This window comes from Rhipicephalus microplus, chromosome X (assembly GCF_043290135.1).
Source record: "Rhipicephalus microplus isolate Deutch F79 chromosome X, USDA_Rmic, whole genome shotgun sequence".
Taxonomy (NCBI): Eukaryota; Metazoa; Arthropoda; class Arachnida; order Ixodida; family Ixodidae; genus Rhipicephalus; species Rhipicephalus microplus.
Genome location: NC_134710.1, coordinates 287,698,526 through 287,721,013, shown reverse-complemented (window position 1 = coordinate 287,721,013; position 22,488 = coordinate 287,698,526). Strand labels below are relative to the sequence as shown.

Genomic DNA, 22,488 nt, shown 5'->3' with positions numbered 1-22,488 from the left:
GCGCGCGCTCTAGCCAATCAGCGGTTCGGCAGACGGCTTCGCAAAACGGGGGAGGGCAGTCGTTGTGTTGGAGCTACGCCATTTTGAGAGCCCGCAAAACGCGCACAAAGGAACCAGCTTCAAAACAAGCCCAAGATGGCCCCGATCCGCCGGCTGCTTCGCTGGCGGCGCGTGCGGGAAGTTCGAACAAATTTTTTGTTTTGCGGGTTGTTTTGCGGGTTGTTTTGCGACTCCCGTGATGGTTTGAAAATAGATTTTAACCTTTTTTTTTTATCGAATTTAGCGTTAATAATTTGAGGAGAGGTGTTTATAGGTTCAAAGATTCGAAAAATGCGTTTTTCTCAAAATCAATTTTTTGGCCATTTTTTACTTTTCTAAGACCCGCGTCCCCCCTTAAATAGCTCCCGTCTCATCTGAGACAGCCTCGTGTGACGAACCCCTACTCGATGTTCAGCCAATAAAGCAAACCACTGCCCTTTCCTCAGAGGTGGGTGGGTTCCCACACTTTGCTATACAAGGAGGAGTTATGTTTGGGTCACGCGAAGAATGGCTAGTCTGTAGATGGCGCCCTACGAAAAGGGAAGTTAATGAAAAGAGGCTACCCAGACGCGAACTAAGCCGTTTTTCTCAGAATGCGTCTTTGTCGTCAAACTTCGTGAGCCTTTGTTCATCGCACCTTTTCTGGGGAGTCACCTGCACGGTGGTAGCGCTCTCTCGGTGAGCCCGACTGAGAAATAAGTGGTCGCTGTCGCGACACGGCTCCCAACAAGATAATGTGGCGCCATGCTGTAACAATACGTGTGGATATACGGCAGAATCGTGTCTACCAATGCCAGACAGCTGACCAGCCGTCTAGACAGGCTTGTTGTCACACGAAGGTATCTTTTAAGCTGTACGTCGACGAAGTGATGGAGTTCTTAGCCAATGCTCCGAGGATAGCAAAGTGTGGGAACGCAGAGGTGGAGACCCATCTCTGAGGAAAGGGCAGTTGTTTGCTCTATTGGTGGAGCATCGAGTAGGGATTCGTCCCACGAGGCTGTCTCAGATGAGACAAGAGGTATTTAATGAAGAGAAATGGAGAGAAGGGGAGCTTGGTGCTCGGGAACGAGATCGGGAAGTGGGGACAGAGGTCGTACTTAGTGCAGACTCTAGTCCAAGGTTGATGCTATGTTGAGGGGGACAGAGGTCGTGCTTAGTGCAGACTCTGCTCCAAGGTTGATACTCCATCGACAAGTTAGTGTCGATGTGTGGAGTATACCAAGGGCTCGGCAAGTAACGCCGACGTTAATATTACTACAGCTTAGTGCTTACTGTGCGGTCGGTCTAGTGGCCACCACGGTCTTTGTTTGTAAATAAGTGTCAGTCTGTAAATAAACTGAAGTTTGCCAGGAAGTGAGCAAGCAGTCCAGTTCAACATGTCGTCGTGATCATCTGAACCATCGGGATTACATCCATCGTTCCAATCTTAACTTCGAGCTTCTAAGCATGTTAGAAAATTTGTTGCGTTATGTGTGTGGTTGTATTTTTCGCATATGCTTCTTTTCTGTGCAAGTCGTATAGTGCTACCCATTCTCAAATAAAGCTGTTGTAATTCTTCCTCCCGAACATTTTACAGTGAAAGCTGTTATGAGAGCAAAACTCGGGTCACGCGCGGTGCCATAGTGTTCCGCCGTTGGTGTCCGTAACCACATCGCACGAAATGAGAAAAAAACCTAGTACCAATGACAAAGTGGGGCTCGAACCCGGGCCCACTGCATGCCAGCCCAGTATTCTACCACTGAGCCACACTGGTACTTGAGACTTGTTGGCAAACTTGCCTTAGGCAGGCTTGATAACGGGTAACCAATTGCGTTATTACGGCTTATAAAGTGTTTTAGAATGGCGAAAAAACAACCAGTCGTCGCACAATGCAAATAGCGTAACGAGCGGGTCGTGCAATGCTTCAACCCATTAAAAAAATTTTTTTTGATCCTCTATTAACTGTAGCGCATACTCACTTGAGGCGTACGGTATTTACTCGATTCTACGGCACCCTCAATTGTAACGCGCACCCGGTTTGCACCACGGAAAAAAAAAGTAAGACATCGATTGCAACGCGCACCCATTTTTCTTGTTGGCCCGCACGATCACACCACTCGGGAAAACGACTCCTTTCGGAAGCGTCTTCCGTTTAAATATGGGGTACGGGGGAAGTTTGTGCTTATCTGACGTGCAACGGAGCATTACCGTCACTCTAGTTTTACTGTGGCCTGATGTCGGCACGCGAACTTGCTTCGCCCCCTTCTTCTCGACGATTGTGGTGCCAGGCATGTCGAAGTAAAGAGGCGTTTGACCACCATTCCCGGTTTACCCAAGCAGCTATCCGTTGTTGTGCTGCAAGTTTAGGACAAACCTCTGAAAACTGTGAAGCTTTTCATCATATTCCTCCGGAAACTTTTCGCATATGCCCGTTCGCCTTCGGAGGGAAAAGCTTTTCCTCTTCATAAAGTTAGTTAGCCAGCACCTGCTCACTTTAAACTGGCTCCGCATTAGCCCTTTTTCTAAGGCCAACTGCATAGCCTGCACTTGAAGCAGTTGTGTCGTCACGAGCCGCTGTGCCGCTCACTGCTCAATCACATACTCGCCGAGAAGCTTTTCAATTTGCGGAAACCGACCCTGCTGTGGTCCAATGAAGCCTTTGCGTGAATCTTTGCTGTCGACAATCTTCTGCTTTTGTTTCCGCCAGTCCCGCATGCACGTTTCGGGAACTCCGAACGACCGCGATGCAGCCTGATTTCTGTCCGTTTCGACACACGCGATGACTTTTCTTTTAAGAGCGGCATCATGGTGCAACCGTCAAGTTTTTGGAGTTGGCCCTTCCATGCCGTCGATGCTAATTCACTACAAGATGACGAACTCCTCAACACACGTACGAAGTGCCGCACATGGGAAACACAGGCAGAAATGGCCGACGCGCCATGCCGACGCACGTAGGGGGCGGCCATTTTGGAAATGCCGATGGCAATAGAGTGACTGTATTCATTTTTTTTTTTTCGCACTCAATTCTAATGCGCATGCGATTTATGAATCTGCTTAAGGGGGGACGTGGCAAGTAAAACTAATTTTTTTATTAATGTACTGTTTGTGATGAAATTTGGTGTGTGTATGTGGATGATTGTGAGGATTCCAAATATTTATTTATTTTATTTTTTATTTATTTCAAAATACTGCCAATCCCTCAAAGGGATTATTACAGGGGTGGGAGTTGATTTATACATGAATGTACAGAAGTAATGCGGAGAGCATATTATGCGCTCTGTAATAAATAGACATATACACGTATAAACGGAAAGACACACTCTAAATTTACACACAGCAAGAGATTAAAACAAGCATACTACATCCATATCACAATAACAATAACCAGAGTGACATGTGTCTGTGTCACACAGCTCTCTCCACGAGTTCAGAGAATAATTCTAGCGTAGGCTGAGTAACAGTAATTTCATCTAAGGCATTCCAGTCTCTTACAACTCGTGGAAAAAAAGAGAAGCGAAATACATTATTAGTAGGACGAAATTCTTCTAACGTGAATTTGTGTTTGTGTCGCGTTTCTCTGGCAGAGCTGTATGTAACAAATGACCTGGGGTTGATCTTAAAATTATTTTTTAACAACAAATATAGGAATTTCAATCTGTGCACTCTCGCTCGGTTAGACAAGGTAGTGAGACCAGCCTGCCGAAGAAGTTCTGATGGGGAATCGCTACGCCTGTAGCGATTGAAAATAAAACGGACAGCTTTCCTTTGAACGCGCTCAAGCGCAGCGATGTTGTATTTAGTGTGTGGAAACCACGTAATACTGGCGTATTCCAATGTCGGTCGGATAAGACTGGTGTAGGCAAGAGAACGTGTTTCAAAGGTAGATCCGGCAAGCGATCGTTTGAGAAAGAACAATTTATTCATTGCTTTTTTAGAGATTTGCTGCACATGCGCATTCCAGCTTAGGTCACTGCTTATCGTTACACCCAGATATTTGTACTGTGAAACATTTCGTAGTGGGGTGCCGTTGATACTGTAAGGAAAGGTAAGTGTTGATTTTTTGTTAGTAATGTTCATGTAGACTGTCTTTTCTGCATTTAACACCATTTGCCAGTCTGAGCACCATTGAGACACTTTGTACAGAGAATTACTAAGTTTTGTTTGGTCATCTTCAGTTTTGATTGTGTGGTACAGTACACAGTCATCTGCAAATAATCTAATGTTTACGTCGACGTGCTTAGTAATATCGTTTATATATAGTAAGAATAGCATCGGGGCTAATACAGAACCCTGCGGTACACCAGATAGAACGGGAACAGTATCAGATACATGGGCATTGTACTGTACGTACTGATAACGGTCTGAAAGATAATCTTCAATCCAACGTGTGAGTGGTCCTTCGCCTAATAGACATCTTAGTTTATAGTTAAGCTTCAGGTGGGAAACCCGGTCGAAAGCCTTTGAAAAGTCCATAAATATTACATCTGTTTGTAGTTGGCTGTTAACATCTTTGGCGAAGTCATGAAGCGTTTCTACTAATTGAGTAACAGTCGACAGGCCACTGCGGAACCCATGCTGATTGGAGTGTAATATGTTGTGACTTTCGACAAACTCTGTTAAATATTTCAGGATGATATGTTCCAGTATTTTGCAAGATGTGCATGTCAGAGATATGGGCCTGTAGTTAGCAGGGGAAAACGTATCACCTGATTTATGCACGGGTATTATCTTTGCTAATTTCCAGTCAGCTGGAAGATGACCAACGCGAAGTGACTTTAAATATATTAGCTGAAGGAATTTGCTTACAGGCTCAGCGTACCGCTTTAAAAAGGCATTTGGAATGTCATCTGGACCAGTGCTTTTCTTTTCGTCGAGGTTTAGCAAGAGGGATAATACACCCGCCTGCGATATGAAGGGGGTATCTAATGGTGTATCTACGCCACTTGGTCTGAACTGGTCGCGTTGAAGTAGGCCATTATCAGCGGTGAAAACAGACTGAAAGTAGCTGTTGAAATGATCGGCTGTCTGTTTTCCTCCCGGGGTAGGCGTATAGGCTTTGTTAGTATGTTTCACACTTATGTATCGCCAGAACTTATGAGGCGCTGTTTTGATAAAACTGTGTAAAGAGTGACTAAGAAAGCGCTTTTTTGCCAAATTCACTTGTTTCTTAAGGGACCTAGCTAGTGCAGGGATTTCCGACGCAATACAACTGCGTGGGTGAACTTTCTGAGCTTTTCTGAGCCTTTTTAGTTTACGCTTCATATGAATTATGTCGCGCGTGATCCATGGATTGTGCTTTTTGATGCTTTTTGTAACTGTTGGAACAAAGTTGTCTATGCAGTGCCTGACAATATTACTGAATGTTGACCATATCATATTTACCGTTGAGTGTTCATTTGAGTAGAGGTCCAAAAAGTTGGAAAATTCGAGAGCAAGGTATGTCATGATGGCAGCGTCGTCCGCTCTTTTAAAAGCAGGTACCCGTTTTGTTGTAGCTTTCGTATGAATAGCGCTTGGATATTGCAAGCAACACGAGACTATTTTATGATCAGATAGGCCTTCTAATGTTTCTACGTTAATAGGATATTTTAAAAAGTGATCACTTACAAAAAAAAGATCTAGAATAGAAGCGAAAGAGCCTTGATTACGTGTAGGAACTGTAACAACTTGTGTGAGGTTAAATGTGAACATGATATCAGCAAGCACGTTGCCAGTCTTCGTCGCCAGATTCAGCGAGTCCCATTTCACTTCAGGCAGGTTAAAATCACCTGCTACAATGATTTTTTTACCGCGAAGAGCGTGCGTATGCATATAATCGTACAGTGCTTCTAAAAATGAAACTTCAGCATCAGGTGGTCTGTAAACGACGCCAATGTAGGTTATTTCATCCTTGACGTAGAATTTACACCATACTGCTTCGATGTCAGATGCCGTGGGCATAGCTGTGTAGGGAATACCGTGACGAATTAATAAGGCTACTCCTCCTCCTCTCGTTTTCCTGTCCTTGCGTAGAATCGCATACCCTGGCGGTACTACCTCGTGGTCTAGGATACCGGAATGCATCCACGTTTCAGTGAGCGCTACAATATCAGGTTGATAAGACAGTAGGACAGCTTCGAGTTCATGTGTTTTATTGATAATGCTTCGGCAATTCACATTCAAAAGTGTCAACGTGGATGATTGCGAGTGTGTCGCGTTTTTGCGCGTCTTCGTTCTTCGTTTTTTTCAGCCTCAACGATGTCATTTCGTTCACTGTCCCAGGAGAATAGGCGGCCATTTATGCGAACTTTATCGTAAACTAATGAGACCTTCTCATGGCGCTCACGATTGACTTTTGTTTTTTGCCACAACTTTCTTCTGATGTCACGAATTGGCTGGGAGAAGTCTTCGCTAATCGAGAAGCCTGTGTCTTTGAGTCTTGAACACCGTTTTAGGATGTTAATTTTGTCACGGTAGTCCAATAGCCTTAGGATTACTGGTCTTACTTTTTGTTCGTTACCCGGTTTTCGAGCACCGAGTCGGTGAATTCTCTCTATTCCTGAGGTAGTGAATTCTAGTATATCTTGGAATATATTTTTCGCAACCACATCGTGTAAAAGTTTAGACGTTTCATTCTGTTGTTCTTTCACACCATAAATGATAAGGTTAGATCGCCGGCTTCTGTTTTCTAACTCGTCGACTTTTTTCGCCATAGCCGAGAGACCGTTTTCCAGCTCCGATATTCTTTTCGTGCAGTCTACTATTTGTTTTTCAAGCCCGCCGATTTTCTCAATCTTTTTATCTATTGCATTCAACTTTTCGTTGATTTCAGTTTTTCCGTTCTTAATTTCCTGAATGTCTTCAGCTATCAGTTTTAGCTGTTCTGCTACTGTAGGTCCCGGATTTTCTTCGATGTCGCCACCGAGAAGCAACAAAAATGTTAGAGAATTAATGACATCGTGTAACATTTCACACAATAGCGTTATGGACCGTGGGCACGGCAGCAAAAGTAGGCAGACGTCATCGCTATGATAAGATTTAGCGTTGCGTTTTCTCACCTGCATGAAAAACAGCAGCGGGTTTGAGCACTGCATCTTGGTGTTGCTGCCGAGCCCACTGCCACACGGTCCTTGCGGAGCTTGCTTTATAGCTGTGATCCTCGATGCCGATAGATCTGCCGGTTCCAAGAATTGTAGTGTAGCGCCGCCCGGGACGCCATCACATGGCCGGTAGCGAAGCACGTCATGGGGCGGTAGTCCTTCGATCGTCGTGTTAGGCGCTAAATGTTGCAGCTGTAGCGCATCCCATTGTGCCGCTGTTGATGATAACCGCAGCAAGCCAAGCAATATCTGCATGAAAAACAGCAGCGGGTTTGAGCACTGCATCTTGGTGTTGCTGCCGAGCCCACTGCCACACGGTCCTTGCGGAGCTTGCTTTATAGCTGTGATCCTCGATGCCGATAGATCTGCCGGTTCCAAGAATTGTAGTGTAGCGCCGCCCGGGACGCCATCACATGGCCGGTAGCGAAGCACGTCATGGGGCGGTAGTCCTTCGATCGTCGTGTTAGGCGCTAAATGTTGCAGCTGTAGCGCATCCCATTGTGCCGCTGTTGATGATAACCGCAGCAAGCCAAGCAATATCTGCATGAAAAACAGCAGCGGGTTTGAGCACTGCATCTTGGTGTTGCTGCCGAGCCCAAATATGAAAACCGTTTTCAAATACCTCTTGTACTTTTTGAGTTACAAGCATAATTATACTAATTAATGCTCTTCACACTTAAAGAGATAATTATTGCTAAATGAAATTATTTTTTCATATTATTATGTTCCCAAAGCATCAACTTGTGCAAAGAAGCTATTAGTTGATTTTTCTAGTTCTTGTAACCATAAATAAAATTTCCAAAACATGGATGTTGTTTTGCGCACACATTGCAGTAATTATAAAATGTGTTCTAAAAATTTTAAATGATGAGTAAGAAGAGAGATAAAGCTTTATTGCACTGCTAAAGGCCTCCTGAGCCTAGTGCAAAAAACGGAACGACTCTATCAGTCTTTGTTAGAAAATGACAGATGTTCTAGCGAAGGCACATAGGCGAAAATCAAGAGTTGAGAAAACTGACTTTGAAAGTTCACTCTTGTTTGGAAGTTCACAACATGCCTAAAACACTCAGAATCCTCCTGGGCAGTAATCCTGAGATGCTGTGGCCTTGGCCTCTGTAGAGCGCAACCCAGTTTTGCGCTTCTTTGTCGTGGAACAATGCGCCTTTTGAGCCCTCTTTACCCTTTTGGCATCCTTTTCGGCTGCTCGCCGCAAAGAGCAGTCTCCTGGATTGAAGCCCAGTTGAGCAGTGATCTCTTGCAGCGCACTCTTGCAGCCACCATTGAAACGGCAGACTGCATCTGCAACTGCACTTTCCACACTTCGAAGGGAGGCGAACTGGCTCTTGGACTGGAGTGACCAAATGAGGCTGTTCATACTCTCCACAGCGTTCTGGGTTTTTCCCTGCGCACACCTTTCAAGGAGCTCTTTGTTCGAGAGGCGCTTGTAGATTGGCATCAGTGCCACTCGCACGTGAGGGGGCAGTTTATGTTTGTGAGGCGGCAGCGGCTCTCCCTTGGCCAATGCCTGATTGTGCGGGCACCAGGAGTCAGTCCCACTTGGGCACAGGTTGTGGTGTGGATCCTGGTCTGTGGATGTTACATGGTAATAAGTGGCCATGATGGCCCTCTCCATGCCAGGAACATCATTGGGGTGGCTCTTAATGGCCCAGCCATAATAATTCGTCAACTTCTTTATCAGGCCCTGCGTCAGCCGGCCTTTGCCACCCATGCTCAGTCCTCGGCCTTTGGATTTGTGCTCATCAAGAAGGTTGCGCAAGGAAGTGCCCATTCTTTTTTTCACATGGTTCACACACTCCTGTTTCTTAATCACCATGTAGCCATACACCTTGTCTTGCGTGAGGGCAAGGTACGTACGGCTGTCACCGTCGCAGAGCACATTGATGTATCGAAGCTTGTACTTGGTAAACGATCTTTCAAACATGATCCTAGCTGCTTCTACTTCCATTTGGCCTGCATTAGCATCGGTGTTCTTTTGGCACTGTGGCTTGTGTTTCTCAAGCCACTCCTCATAGTTGTCGTCACCAGGCTTGGGGCCAACAGCACAGCCTTGGCAGTAGTTGGACAGGACACAGTGGTCCAAGACCAAGCCTGTGTACAGCTCGATTACACAGCCCACGCCAATATGACTTCTGTGCCCCCTCGTCATCCACGTGCCGTCGTAAATGACGTCAATGTTGGCTGGCACTCCTCCTAGGTCCTTGTAAATGTCATGCACCTTCTGTGCACTTTCTGCTTCAATGCGGGTGGCAGCTGATGTGGTGGCAGGGTGGCTGTACTTCCTTTGCAGCCTCTGGTAGGACTTGTGGTGCAGTGCTCGATGCGAAATGTCCATCGCAGAAAAAATGTCATTTATGGCAGATTGTTTTCTGCCAACTGACTGCACAGCCCTCAAAGCACGCACGTTTACCTCAAAGGGGTTCGTTTTTTGTTGCCCGGAGCACCTCGGGGACGACCACGCACTGTTCACTCTGCCACAATTGTCACAAAAAAGTTCCATCCTCGCCGCGAGTCCAAGGCAGTGCGTAGTCTCGAGGCGTATCGACCCTTCGTCGCACTTGTTGCACTTTACTGACGAAAGCAGACCGTTCAGCATCTTCTTATTTACAATGAAGAATGTGGAGTCCTTACCGCCGTCATTTTCGTCGCAGCCTTCGTTCAGAAGCTCGAGCTTCCGCTTTGAAGCGGACTTCGATGCTACGGCATCCAAAACATCCCGCCTTGTCTGCGCCCGCTGCGCGATTTCTTCACTGCTCGGAATCTGGGCCGAAACTCGCGATAGAATGTTCGACGCGCGCACGCCCGGAGTTGCAACGGCTGCCGACGCGGTGCCACCGCAATCGGGTTCGCGAGAGCGTCCATCACGGTCGACGGCATCCGGCGGTCTGGCATACGACGATGTGGCACCTTCCACACTCTCGGCCTCACAACAATCAGCGGAGGGTCTGAGTAGAGGCTCCGTGACGCTTGAAGAGCATGCTCCGTCCGGAACTGCGACTGGGACGGCAGCCGCAGTCGTCTGCCCTTTGTTCCAAGCTTTCCGACGCTTGCCGTACTTGTGGACGCTCCGGAACTTTTTTTGCGGCAACATAGCACCGCAGTATGAGCAAGCACTCAGAAGAGACCACCGATGTAAACAAAGCTTGGTAAAAAAAGCACGCGAACTATCACAAAAGCAGCAAACTGGCAAAAAACGAAGCGCACGCCGGATGATTCTCGACACGGCGGCCGCAGATGCGCTCGCGCTTCCAAGGTTGCCAAGGTGCGCGGCGCAGCTTTGACCAGTAAGAGGTCGCGCCTGCTACCACGTGACCCGCGCAGCCAATTGCCGTTCTTCGTTTTCGTTTTTTTACTTGCTCCTCGCGCTTTTATTTTCACTCGGCGAAATACGAGACCGCGACCATCGGGAAGCCGGCTTTCTCCTCTTTCCAAAGCTACCAAAATGGCGGCCCACGGTCAACAACTTGGCGCGTTTGTGCGGCGTGAACAACACCGTTTCAGGGGCTTTTTTTTCGCACTTTTCGGCGACTAGCCTCGGCAAAAACACTATTTGCGGGATTTGTGGCGCACGTTTCGCTGTAATATTTTAGAACAAGGAAGTTGAAGGTCTGAAGATTACGAAAAAAAATAAATCAGAAAATCGCTTATTTTGACCAAAATCGGCACTTTACTTGCCGCGCCCCCCCTTAACCGGAAAAAAGGTGAGCGTTAGATTCGAGTAATCACAGTAAGTCCTCATCGTCGTTAGCCACCACATGAATGATTGGCACAAAATTCCTTGCAAGTGTTGAGTGGATACCACGCTTCTCAGAGCCCCGCCCCGTTGGTCAATTGGCTAAGGTACTCGGCTGCTGACCCGCAGGTCACGGGATCAAATCCCGGCTGAGGCGGCTGCTTTTTCGATGGAGGCGAAAATGCTGTAGGCCCGTGTACTCAGATTTGGGGCACATTAAAGAACCCCAGGTGGTCGAAATTTGTGGAGCCCTCTACTAGAGCGTCTCTCATAATCATATGGTGATTTTGGGACGTTAAAGCCCCCATTTAAACCACGCTTCTTAGAAGAATGAGGAAAAATAGCATAGCGAATACCAGCCTACTACCCAAAAATTTTTATTGTTAATGTCGGGTATCGAGCAAAGTGCTTGTGGGTATCAAGCAAAAGTGCTTGCAGCAGTTACCCAATGAGTGTTGAGAAAAGGCTCTGAAAGGTTGCTCTTCTAGCTTTCGCTTTGACTGTGCTGCGCCTTCCACGGAGGCCTGGCAGTTTTTTATTCAAATGTGTGTATATACACGCTCACAAATGTGCATGCGAAAGTCGTGCACATTTTCAATTTGCGGAAACCGACCCTGCTGAGGTCCAATGAAGCCTTTGCGTGAATCTTTGCTGTCGACAATCTTCTGCTTTTGTTTCCGCCAGTCCCGCATGCACGTTTCGGGAACTCCGAACGACCGCGATGCAGCCTGATTTCTGTCCGTTTCGGCACACGCGATGACTTTTCTTTTAAGAGCGGCATCGTGGTGCAACCGTCATGTTTGTGCATATGCCGTAAAAGCCCGCATATAATCCAGGGTGTAATTTAGGGATAGCAAACGCAGGGAAAACAGTTTTCACCCGAATATGATGCGAATGAAAGAAAAAAATGAATTTATGGACACAGTTCATTCAACATCTTCATCGGACACACACGCTCTTCCGAAGCTCCCTTGACCGAAATGTTCTTTCATGGCATATCATTCTCAGTGCCATCAAGCCCATTCGAGAGGGCGCACTTTTTGAACGCGTGTTTAACTAGCGCCTCGGGATAGCAGGCCCGAGTCTTGACTATCCATGAGCACAGCATCGCTGGCGAGGCCCGTTTCAATCGTCCGGCAGGGGTCAGTTGTGGTTCTCCGGACCTCATTTACTCCGTGTTGTGGGGTTTTGATATGGGGAGCGAGTGCCACGCTCTTGGAGTAAGCGCACGCAGCAGATGCTATCTGAACAAACCAAACAATACACACATTTATTTAACTGCTTTTAATCCACGATATTGTCAGCCAAATTATTATAACGTCAAGTGTGATTCACACGCTAAGCAACCTTACACAATATTACACAGCACTCAACAACGTGACAAACAAGGCGGTGTCGCTAACGCCTGACTCTCTATAAGGGCCCCCGGCTGACAGCCCGCAATGTCAGCTTGTGGCTTTAAAGGTGTCTTTGCAACCGCTTGCCTTTGCCTGCTTCCTGAGCACACTACAGCTTCAGCTTGACCTTTGGCTTGAAGTCCAAAAGTTCTATTCTCTGTCTGTTAGTCGGAAGTTGGCGGATACAGTTTTAGAATGCAGTGGCTTTTCCACCCTGCACCAATGAACCTTGGCTTTCTGCTGTGCGACATTCAATTTGAAAAATTTATACACAAAAACTATATGGCTTGGTCATGTAGCTGGGCAACCATGTGATCATGCATGAGCAGAAGTTTCAATTTATTGCCTTTGTATTCACTTGCGGTAGCAGTAGAACTTTGGTATTTTGAAGTCATGGATAAGCATGCTCTGTTCTATTAAAAATTTTATTTCCTTAAAGTTTATTATATTGAGGTTCAACTGTGGATAGCGGTTGTTGTGAACTAAGGTAATCTGCTCATAAGATACTGATCACTGCGAGTCATAATTGAATTATAAGTGGCCCTTTCTGCTCCATTTCTGTATGTGCAGCTTGTGTGTGCTTCCATCGGACAGCCCGCCACCAAACTTGCATGCATCAGTTGGGGCAGCACCTTCACGCTTCTTGGCATCCGGAGGTGGGGCCCTTTCTGGGGCTGGTGGTGGGTCTCGGGCTCCGGCTGCTGTTGCTGCAGCCCCTCAGAAGCCCCCACCTCCGAGCCGCCTGAAGGGCAAGCGAGGTGCATGCCCAAGCCTGCCCAACCAGCCGAGCGAGGCCTCGGCCCACTTCATGTTTGAGCTAGCCAAGACTGTGCTGACCAAGGCCGGTGGCAACTCGAGCACGGCGGTTTTGTTCACCCAGCCCTCGGCCAGCCAGAACCACAGGGGCCCCCACCGAGCACTGCATATGTGCGCCTTCCAGATTGGCCTCTACGCATTGGGCTTGCACAATGCAGTCTCCCCAAACTGGCTGTCGCGCACCTATTCCTCTCATGTTTCCTGGATCACAGGTAAGCTCGCTGTTGCCTTCTTCTGTGGTGTTTTATTATTGGCTGAATTATTGACAAGACTGCATTAAAAGTAAATGCAGTACACTAGAATCTCAATGATCCAATTACGGTTATTTTTGACGCCGTATGTTATATAGAATGCACTGTGATTTAGTGTAACAGTATGCCCAGCCACAGCGCATCATACGTACGCGCAATTGACCGCTGCACGTGAGCAGCACAATGCGGCTTGCCTGTTTACACTTGACCATGAAAGGAGTGAACGTGGCAAAACTTGCTGGAATTTCTCTCGCTTTATCACCGAAGTGGCCAAAAAACCATGCCATGAGAACGGCACAAAATAATCTGTCTGAGACAAATTTTTCAGCCACATACAGTTGAGCCCACATATAACGGCCTCACTTAAAATGAACTTTCACTTAAAATGAACAATATCTGCCTAACCGTGAAAATATACATTGGTTCAATGGCACAAAATTGCACTTACAACGAACATCTCCTAGCGCCGCTGATCGGTTACAGCGAACGGAGTCCGCGGTCTGCCGACTTCCTGGGAAACCGATTTTGACCACCGATCAGGCATCGACGAGGTGCCCATACATTCTTATTGTTAAACGCCGACCCTGCCTCCGCGACCCTCTAGTAGCCGCTCTCCCCAACCCATGGAAAGCTGTTTCCTTCCTCCATGCCCCGACTGCTTTTTGTTATGCACCCCTCCGTCCTTTGTCCCCCCGCTACTCTGAGCACCCCGCATCGCCAGACGAGGCCCGTGTTTTCACACTGCCACCGATATTTCGAAGACTGGTCGGCCATCTACGCTGTTTTTGATCGCTGGTACTGTCGTTGGCGTCGCCGGCCTGGAGTGACCAGACCATTGGCCAACATCGTCGGCCACCGACTTTATGCGATAGTCTGCGTCTAGTGCACGCATGTACGCTACCCCACCGACTCTGATAATTTGCGATTCGTTTCGTGGTTAGGACACGTTCTCGCTCACTTCGCACTCGGCTCAGCATGCCTTCTGCACGCATGCGGAAGGGCGAAAACGGCTGTTAATGTGCGTGGCACGAATCGCGAAATATCTAAGTTCTTGAGGCCGCGCACACCAGCCAGTGCAACAAAACGATTTTTTGACCACGGCCGCCGATTCTTCGAACACCGCCGCGTGCACTGATCCAGGCGGCCATGCTTTGGCTTCTGCGCGCGCAGGCGCTCTTTCCAAGTTTTTCAACGTGCGAGTTTCACAGACCTTTCAAGCAAGCTACCCAACCTGCCTCCTTCCCGTGTGTTTTGGTTTTCAACGTCACCCTCCCGCCGCTTCCTCCACTCTCTTTATTGCAACTGGTTGCCCTTCTCTCGCAAGCCTGCTCTCCTCTCTTGATCGCAACCCCTTCGCCCGTCTCCACCGCTCCGCGACGCCCGCCACGCTGGCTCGAATCAGTTTCGTTTTCTGACTGGAAACGGGCCCAGAGCTGTTGCACGCGTTCTGGCATGTGTGTCGTGTGTGCGGGTCTTGCTCACTCTTGGTGTGTGTGTATGGTCATGATGGCCAACGGGAGAACTTGCATGCTTTTTCCTGCCACTCAACAATACGTGGAAAGTGTGACCGCTTGGCTTGAGCGTAATCCGCGCGTTAGGTGCCGCGTTGCGGAGCGCTTGCTCATATCTGTTGACCACCTGGCAGCCAACTTGCCACTTCGGGCGTCCCGGTATTCAGCTATGGAGATGGTGAATATTTCGTGGGCGGCGGTGACGGCTACATGCCTGCGAAACTGTTTTCGCAAGGCCGACGTCGTCGACGTCGGGCCCGATGCCGAGTCTGAAGCTTCCGAACTGTGGCGGCGATTTGTGGCAGTGGGTCGTTGACTCCGACCTGGAAGAGCGGGTGGAACATCTGTTGTGATGGTTTAATTACGGCCGATGATGGTGCCAACACTGTGGAACCGTGCACGGGTTGAAGCATTGTGAATGAAGTACGTGGCGAGAGTGATTTTGAGGAATCGGATTGCGAGAACGACGAAACTTTGGAGCCGGTGCCTCATGCAGATTATGCCACGAGCATCGGCGAACGAGCACCCAGCTGTTTTAAATGAACTCGAGAACGTCCTTATCGTTTCTGCTCTTCGAAACACGTGCATCACTGACTTTTTGAGGCAGAACAGTTTGTGTTTTCACTCGCAACTGTTTTCAAAGCTGTGTTTCATTTACTACGAACTTCAGGATACAGCGATCGGATGCCGCGTCACGTTCAGGTTCATTATAAGCGGGCTCGATTGTACTAGCAGATTGCCTTTCCGCTGCGTGGCCTTGCCTGCTCTAGCTCGAACTACGTGATGTAAACAGCAAGCCTGCAAATTCAACATGGCACAAAGGTGTCACGGGTGGCTCGCATTGGCACAATTGCAAACTACTCATGAAAAAACTCGCGGCCTTGACAAGGACGCGTTCATCGAGAGCCTGGTTTGGATTATGGTTTCTGAGAACACCAAAAGTAGAAGGTGCAGCAGCAGCGAGTCAGCATGCCCCAATGTGTCTCGTTTTTGCACGAGCTGAGTCTGTCACCACTGCTGCTGGTGCATCTGCTCGTGTCATTTCTGCTGGTGTATTTCACGAAACAACGCTTGAAAGGGTGCAGTTGTTTATTTGTTTGTTTTTCTCAGTGGTTTGCATGCACAACTAGAACTTGGTACGAATTTTAGTGTTCAGGGTACAGGCAAAATAGAATAAATTCTCAAAGTAGGGAGGTGCAGAATGAAAGTGAACGTTTTCAATGCACATGGATGTGGTTCTTCAGGCCACTCTGGTGTTTTCGTTTTGCCGTCACTTCTCAAGTGTGAATGCTACAGGACCAATTTTTACGTGTCAACTTCGCGGTGCGGTTTTCTGTCCGTGCAGCGAAGCGAGTGAATTTCCTTCAATTTTGCCGCTTGTAACTCTCTCTTAAACCAAGTGTGCATGTGACTTAAAAGGGCCCTGCAACACTTTTCGGGCAGCTTTATTGAGCACTGGAACGCTAGTAGCGATGATCACTGCAAGAAGAATCATGAAAATTGATGCACCGAAAGGGAAGTTATGTGTCCTCAATGTTCAAAACTCGAGCAGACGACGACAAGAAACATTCTTTTTCGCATTTCACTCGCCGGCTGAGGTCCAAGACTGCTTTCAATCACAGCGCGCATCTCGTAAATACATTCTGGAAATTTCGCCTCGTGGCGGCCTTCGCACAATACCTCGCTACCACTCTTTTGACGGCGTCGTTAGCATGGTTACTATGAATGACGTGCGTTAGGTAGTAGATGCTCCCACGGTCACACTGTGTAAGATAAACTCAAGCGCTTTGAGGTGGAAATGTTGTAGGCCCGTGTACTCAGATTTGGGTGCACGTTAATGAACCCCAGGCGGTCGAAATTTCCGGAGCCCTCCTCTACGGCGTCTCTCATAGTAATATGGTGCTTTTGGGACATTGAACCCCACATATCAAACTTCAAGCGCTTTGGACTGTGTCTCTTCTCGGCTTGCTTGCAAGACACGTTCTACGGCAACGCCGGCCAGTGCCAACCGTCTGTAGCATTTTTTTTTTGCTTGCTAAAAACGCGGCATGCGTTTCCACTTTTAGTTGCTGATGTACCATAGCATCATTTGCAGGCTTTGTTGTGTTAGTTCTCAAAGTACATCATTCAGAAACAGGAACGATTTTTTTTTTTTCTGAAAAAGTGTAAAAAGGGTTTTTGCTGTTTTCAGCATTCACACGTATTACCACCATATGATCACAGTCGAACACGGATATATTAAACTCTAAGGGAATCGCGAATTAATTCGATATATGAAACATTAGAAAATACAGGCCCCGAGAGCTTACCTGTAGCGAATCATCACCTACAACAGGTGCATTCAAGAATAACAACTAATTCCGCACACACACCGAAATAGAATGATTTGTGTGAAAAAAAAATCTCTTACCTTTGCCTGCTTCGAATTTGAAATGTTGAAGACGCTAGTCTCGATCTTATCAAGGCTGTCCAGGCGCGACAGCTCAGTTGCCTTCGTGTGGCCGATACAGCGGCGAATGACGACGAACGCTGCCGCCACTTCAGTGGCAGAGTACGCGCATGTAGCCAGCGCCTCGTCCAGACGATCCTCCTCGCCACATGAGCTGTCAGCCTAGGCATCCCGAGTCCCTGCTATCGCACCTACTATGTTCTCATCAGTGAGGCTCGCAACGGTCTGGACATTGCAGTCCGCTTCCACGAAATTGTCGGCAGACACTTCGTGTGGAACTGCTGCCAGTAACTTGGAAGTGTGGCAGCTTGGGCTAGTTGGTATGGCATGACGATAGTTATAGCGCGAGAACAAAACGACGTCTTTCGTGTCCTTCTTGTCTCTGTGTCGTCGTTTTGTTCTCGTGCTATAACTATCGTCATGCTGCCAGTAAACGGGACGACAACTCACGAAACGCGTGGTCTATGCACTCGGGTCATCGTCTTCTTGACCGGTTCCCGCAAGTTCCACCGTCTCGAAGCCTGCCTTGCAGAGCAGTTTACCACTATGTCCGTCTTCACGTCTTGCCAGGAGTTAAAGGTCTCCACGGGAGAAAACTTAGCGGAGATTTCCGGCCACTCCTTTTTTATCCACTGCTGTCGTCTGGTGATCGTCACGGAACACGGTCAACGAAGGACGCATCCCATGCTATCCCGAATACAACAACCCCCGACGCGCAGGCGCTCGCTCGCGTAGCTGGCACGAAATTCCTGATTACCGTTCGAATGAAAGGTCGCCGTTGTGGTGTCTGTGAAAGACGTAAGAAGCACCGGCAGCACCACCGTACAAAAAGACCTTTATTGTACGCAACACATCGAATATATACATAAAAGACAGACGCGCCCCCTGGGGGTGAAATAACACAAAGTGAAAACTGAAACTGAATATAAGATACTCCCTCCCTTATATGTAGTGATTAGTTGTTAGTAAGTGTTAGTAAGAAACCCCTATGCATGCACTGTACATTTTACACACTGTATACACATACATATTTACACTGCCTACACACTGTGCTATACACACAGGCAACTAGTGGGTCTGATAGTCCTTGAGCCGGACCGGTGGCCGGCGCTCTCGGGACGGCCGATGGGGATGCTGCACGGCCGGAGACGGTAATGAGCTTGTAGAGCTCTGTAGTATGCCAGGAGACCGCGATTGCGGCCCAGGAGAAGGCGGCTGCAGCATGGCAGGCTCCGGTACAGGCAGCTGCGGATCGGGAGCAGGCGGCTGCGACCCGGGAGAAGGCGGCGGCGGCAGGGCAGGCTGCGGCACTTGAATCGGAAGCTGTGGCGCAGGCAGCTCCGAACGTTGGTATGGTGGACTCGTGCCCCTCTCAGGAACCCGGGAAAGCTTGGAGGCGTTCCATGTGCGGCCGTCTGCAAGTCGGAAAGAGGCAGGTCCCCTCTTCCCCAACACCTCAGTTGGCAAGGAAAAGGAGCGATCCCCCTTGAAGCGAACGGACGGCTTCTTGATACGAATGAAATCACCCACAGCTATCTTTGGCTCCTTAGCAGCTCTCCTGCGGTCCGTGTACTCCTTACTGCTTTGCTGTTGAAGCCGAACCCTTTGGCGCAGTCGCGCCAGTTCCTTTGCTGGATCTTTTGCAAACGCTGGTGCCGAAAACCCTACAACATCCAAACTGGTTCGGGGCATGCCCATGCAGCAGAACTGCTGGGGCAACTCCAGTGGTAGCCTGTGGAGTACAGCGGTAAATAGAGAGGTAGTCCGTAACTGCTTGTCGGATAGGTCTTCTTTCGAGGAGTGAAACCTGGATGAAGTTCTTTAGAGTTCGATTGAACCTCTCGACTTGCCCATTCGCCTGGGGGTAATATACAGACGAATGAGACAGCTTGATGGCTCGGTTTTGAAGAAAGGTTACAAATTCACGCGAAGTGAACTGCGGCCCATTGTCGCAAACAATCTCTTCCGGGTATCCTTCACGGGCAAAAACACTGGTTAAGAAGTCTTTCACGGTGCTTGTGGCCACTTCGCTGCAGAAATAAATCTGGCCATTTGGAATGGTAATCGACCAGTGTTATAGCGAATTGGCTATTGTGAGGTGCATGTTCCAATGGGCCAACAATGTCTAGGCCCAGTTTCTGCCATGGCCTTTCAGGCCAGTCAATAGGCTGCAATGGCGCTGATGATGTTTTGGCAGACTTATCTGCCTCCAGGCAGATGTGACAGTTTTTCACAGCGGATTCAGCTTGCTTGTCCATCAGTGGCCACCAGAATAGCTCACGAAGTCGCGCCTTTGTGCACGCGATGCCCGGATGTGCCTCGTGAGCAACGGCGATGAACTGAGCCGTGAGTGAGGACGGAACAACGAGGCGTTCTGCGCGCAGTAGAAGGTCATCAACAACAGAAAGTTCTTCGCGCACAGAGTAGAAAGGTTTTGCCTCCTCTTGTATGGACTTTTGTGGTGGCCAAGAACCGAGCACGAACGACTTGACCGTTTGCAGACAGCCATCGTTGAGGACGGCTTGCTTAAATTCTTCCTTCGTCACGCAAGCCCACTCGACCAACGACACAATTTCTTCATCCTTGTCCAGCTGTGCCTGCGCGGCAGGAGCTGGCAGCCGAGAAAGAGCATCTGCCACTGTGTTGGTGGACCCCTTGCAGTACTCGACAGTGAAATTGTAGCATAGGAGTCTCGCATTCCAACGTGCAATTCGAAGTGGCCTTCTGCCACGTCCTTGCGAAGACAGCAACGTTACCAACGCCTGATGGTCCATTCGAATCTTGAAATGGCGACCCCAAAGGTAAGTGTGCCATCGTTCGCACGCCCAAATGCATGCCAACGCTTCGCGTTCGCCGACCGAGTACTTTCTTTCCGCTGGTGACAAGGTACGAGACGCGAAAGCCACTGTGCGGAGCTCATGGCCATTTTGCTGCTGCAGAACGGCTCCCAGCCCACAGTCAGAAGCGTCGGTCGACACGATGACTGGAAGTGATGGATCGAACATGTGGAGAACTGTACTTGAAGAAAGCATTTCCTTGACCCTCCGGAAACTGCTGTCTGCTTCGGCTGACCAGATGAATGGCTCATTCTTGCGAAGCAGAACGCGCATAGGCTCGACCACCTGGGCCAAGCGGGGAACAAACTTGGAATAGTATTCTACAAGACCCAGGAATGAACGGAGGGCAGCAACATCTGTTGGCACTGGAGTGTTAACTACCGAGTCTACTTTCTCTGGAAGCGGCGAGATACCTTGTGCAGTGACCTTATGCTGTAGGAAAGAAAGTTCTGGAACGTCGAAGAGGCATTTGTCGTTCAATTTCAGGCCTGCGGACTTGATTTTCTGCAAGACCTTTGTTAGGGTCAAAAGATGTTATTCTGCACTTTTCCCAAAAACTATCACGTCATCAGTGTAGAACAACACACCAGGGCAGCCATCCAGAATTGTGGCCATCATCTTCTGAAATGCCGCTGGGGCGGAAGCTAACCCAAAGCAAACTCTCTTGAACCAAAAAAGTCCATGCGTGATGAAGGTTGTCAGGTCCCTGCTGTCAGGGTGCAAAAGAACCTGATGGTAGGCAGAAGCCGAGTCAAGTTTTGAGAAGTGTGTCGCGCCTACCAAGGCATGAAGGAGTTCCTCTGTATGAGGAAACGGGAAGCTGTCGGGTACAATAGCCTTGTTGGGCTCCCGGAGGTCAACACAAATTCTGATGGTGCCGTCTTTCTTGTCAACGACAACAATGGGCGAAACCCATTCAGAAGCATCGATGCGTGCGATGATGTCAAGTCTCAGCAACCTGTGAAGTTCATTTGACACTGGTTCCCAAAGTGAATATGGAAGACGGCGCAGCTTCGAAGATACCGGCTGCACGCCTTGCCGAATCTTGACACGATGCGTGAACCGCTTAGCAAGACCCAACTCGGGACTGAAAAGTGAACGGAAGTCGTGTTCCAAGGCTGGCGGAAGGTTTGCTTGCCTGGGTTGCTCTATTGACTGCATCGGAATGTTACAAGGTGTCGGGTCATTAACACGTGGCGGCGGGGCAACGGACGTGTGCAGGCACTCAAGAGTGTGGAGCCCTGTATTCGAAGATTTAGGGCCTTAATGCCGTCAAGGCCAATCAGACAAGTTCCTTGGCGAACGATGTAGAAAAGAAGTGGTGCAGAGCGCCCTTTAAACTGAACGTCTGCCTGGAAACAGCCTAGCACAGAAATTGGCCGCTTCGAATAGTCAAACAAAGTGACATGCGGAGCTGGGAGGAGCAAACCGCTTTGAAAATGTTGGTGAAATTCTTGCTCTGATAGGATTGAAACAGACGACCCTGAGTCAACAAGGAATGACAACTTGACATCCGCTATGCGTACTTGTATGTAAATTGCGCTGCGAGCAGGATGCTGCACAGTCAAAACTTGCTCAGAACTTCCCCCTGACAAAGCATCGTCATCGATGCCAACTTCACGAACCCTGCCTTGCATTTGACGCTTGCGGTTGCATACTTTTTGAAAGTGGCCCTTGATACCGCAAAACAAACACTTCTTTCCCTGCGCAGGGCACTGTGACGCTGATGCGTGGTGATTCCGCGAGCCGCATCGGAAACACTGCGGTGAAACGGACCGGCTATCTCTGTCTCGCCGAGGGGGGCGGGGCCCCTGCGGCGCACGCGAAACGCTAGCGCTTGGAGAGTTTTGCTGAAAATGCGCTTTTGGCTGGAAATTGAAGTTCCGCGAAGAATGCGAATACTGGGAACGACGCCGTACAGAAACAGGCCCGACCGAAGCAGAAAATTCCTTCAGCTCTTCAGCTGCTTGCTCAAACTGAAGAGCGATCCGCACTGCGCTCTCGAACGAAAGGGAGGAACCCTCGAGCAGCAACCGTTCACGTACGCGGTTGGAAACAACGCCGGCAACAAATTGGTCCCGCAGAGCATCATCTTGTGAAGCGAACGAACAATGCAAAACGAGCTCCCGTAAAGCAGCAACAAAGTCATGAACGGACTCGCCTGCTTGTTGGCTGCGGCGGTGGAAACGATGAAGCTCGACGACGACGTTACCCGACGTGGAAAACTGCTGCCGTAAGGTGATGAGTGCAGCCTCGTACTCGTCAGTAGCGGCCGCGGGAGGCTTCTCTTGTACTTCCGGTGCTGCGGCATTTGACCCTGCTCCGGACGCTAGAAGGTAGACTGTTAACGTCTGCTCCCACTCCTCCCATGGAAGTGAT

General features: G+C 48.8%; 1 protein-coding gene across 7 annotated transcripts in view; it reads left to right on the top strand.

The window, feature by feature from the left end:
• Dora (zinc finger SWIM domain-containing dorado) overlaps nt 1-22,488 on the top strand; it is a 254,430-nt gene that overhangs the window by 179,118 nt on the left and 52,824 nt on the right. For all 7 annotated transcript variants that reach the window (XM_075879288.1, XM_075879287.1, XM_075879290.1 and 4 more), the window contains exon 21: nt 12,816-13,273. In XM_075879288.1, coding sequence (XP_075735403.1) covers nt 12,816-13,273 — 458 coding nt within the window. The remainder of the gene's footprint in view (nt 1-12,815; nt 13,274-22,488) is intronic.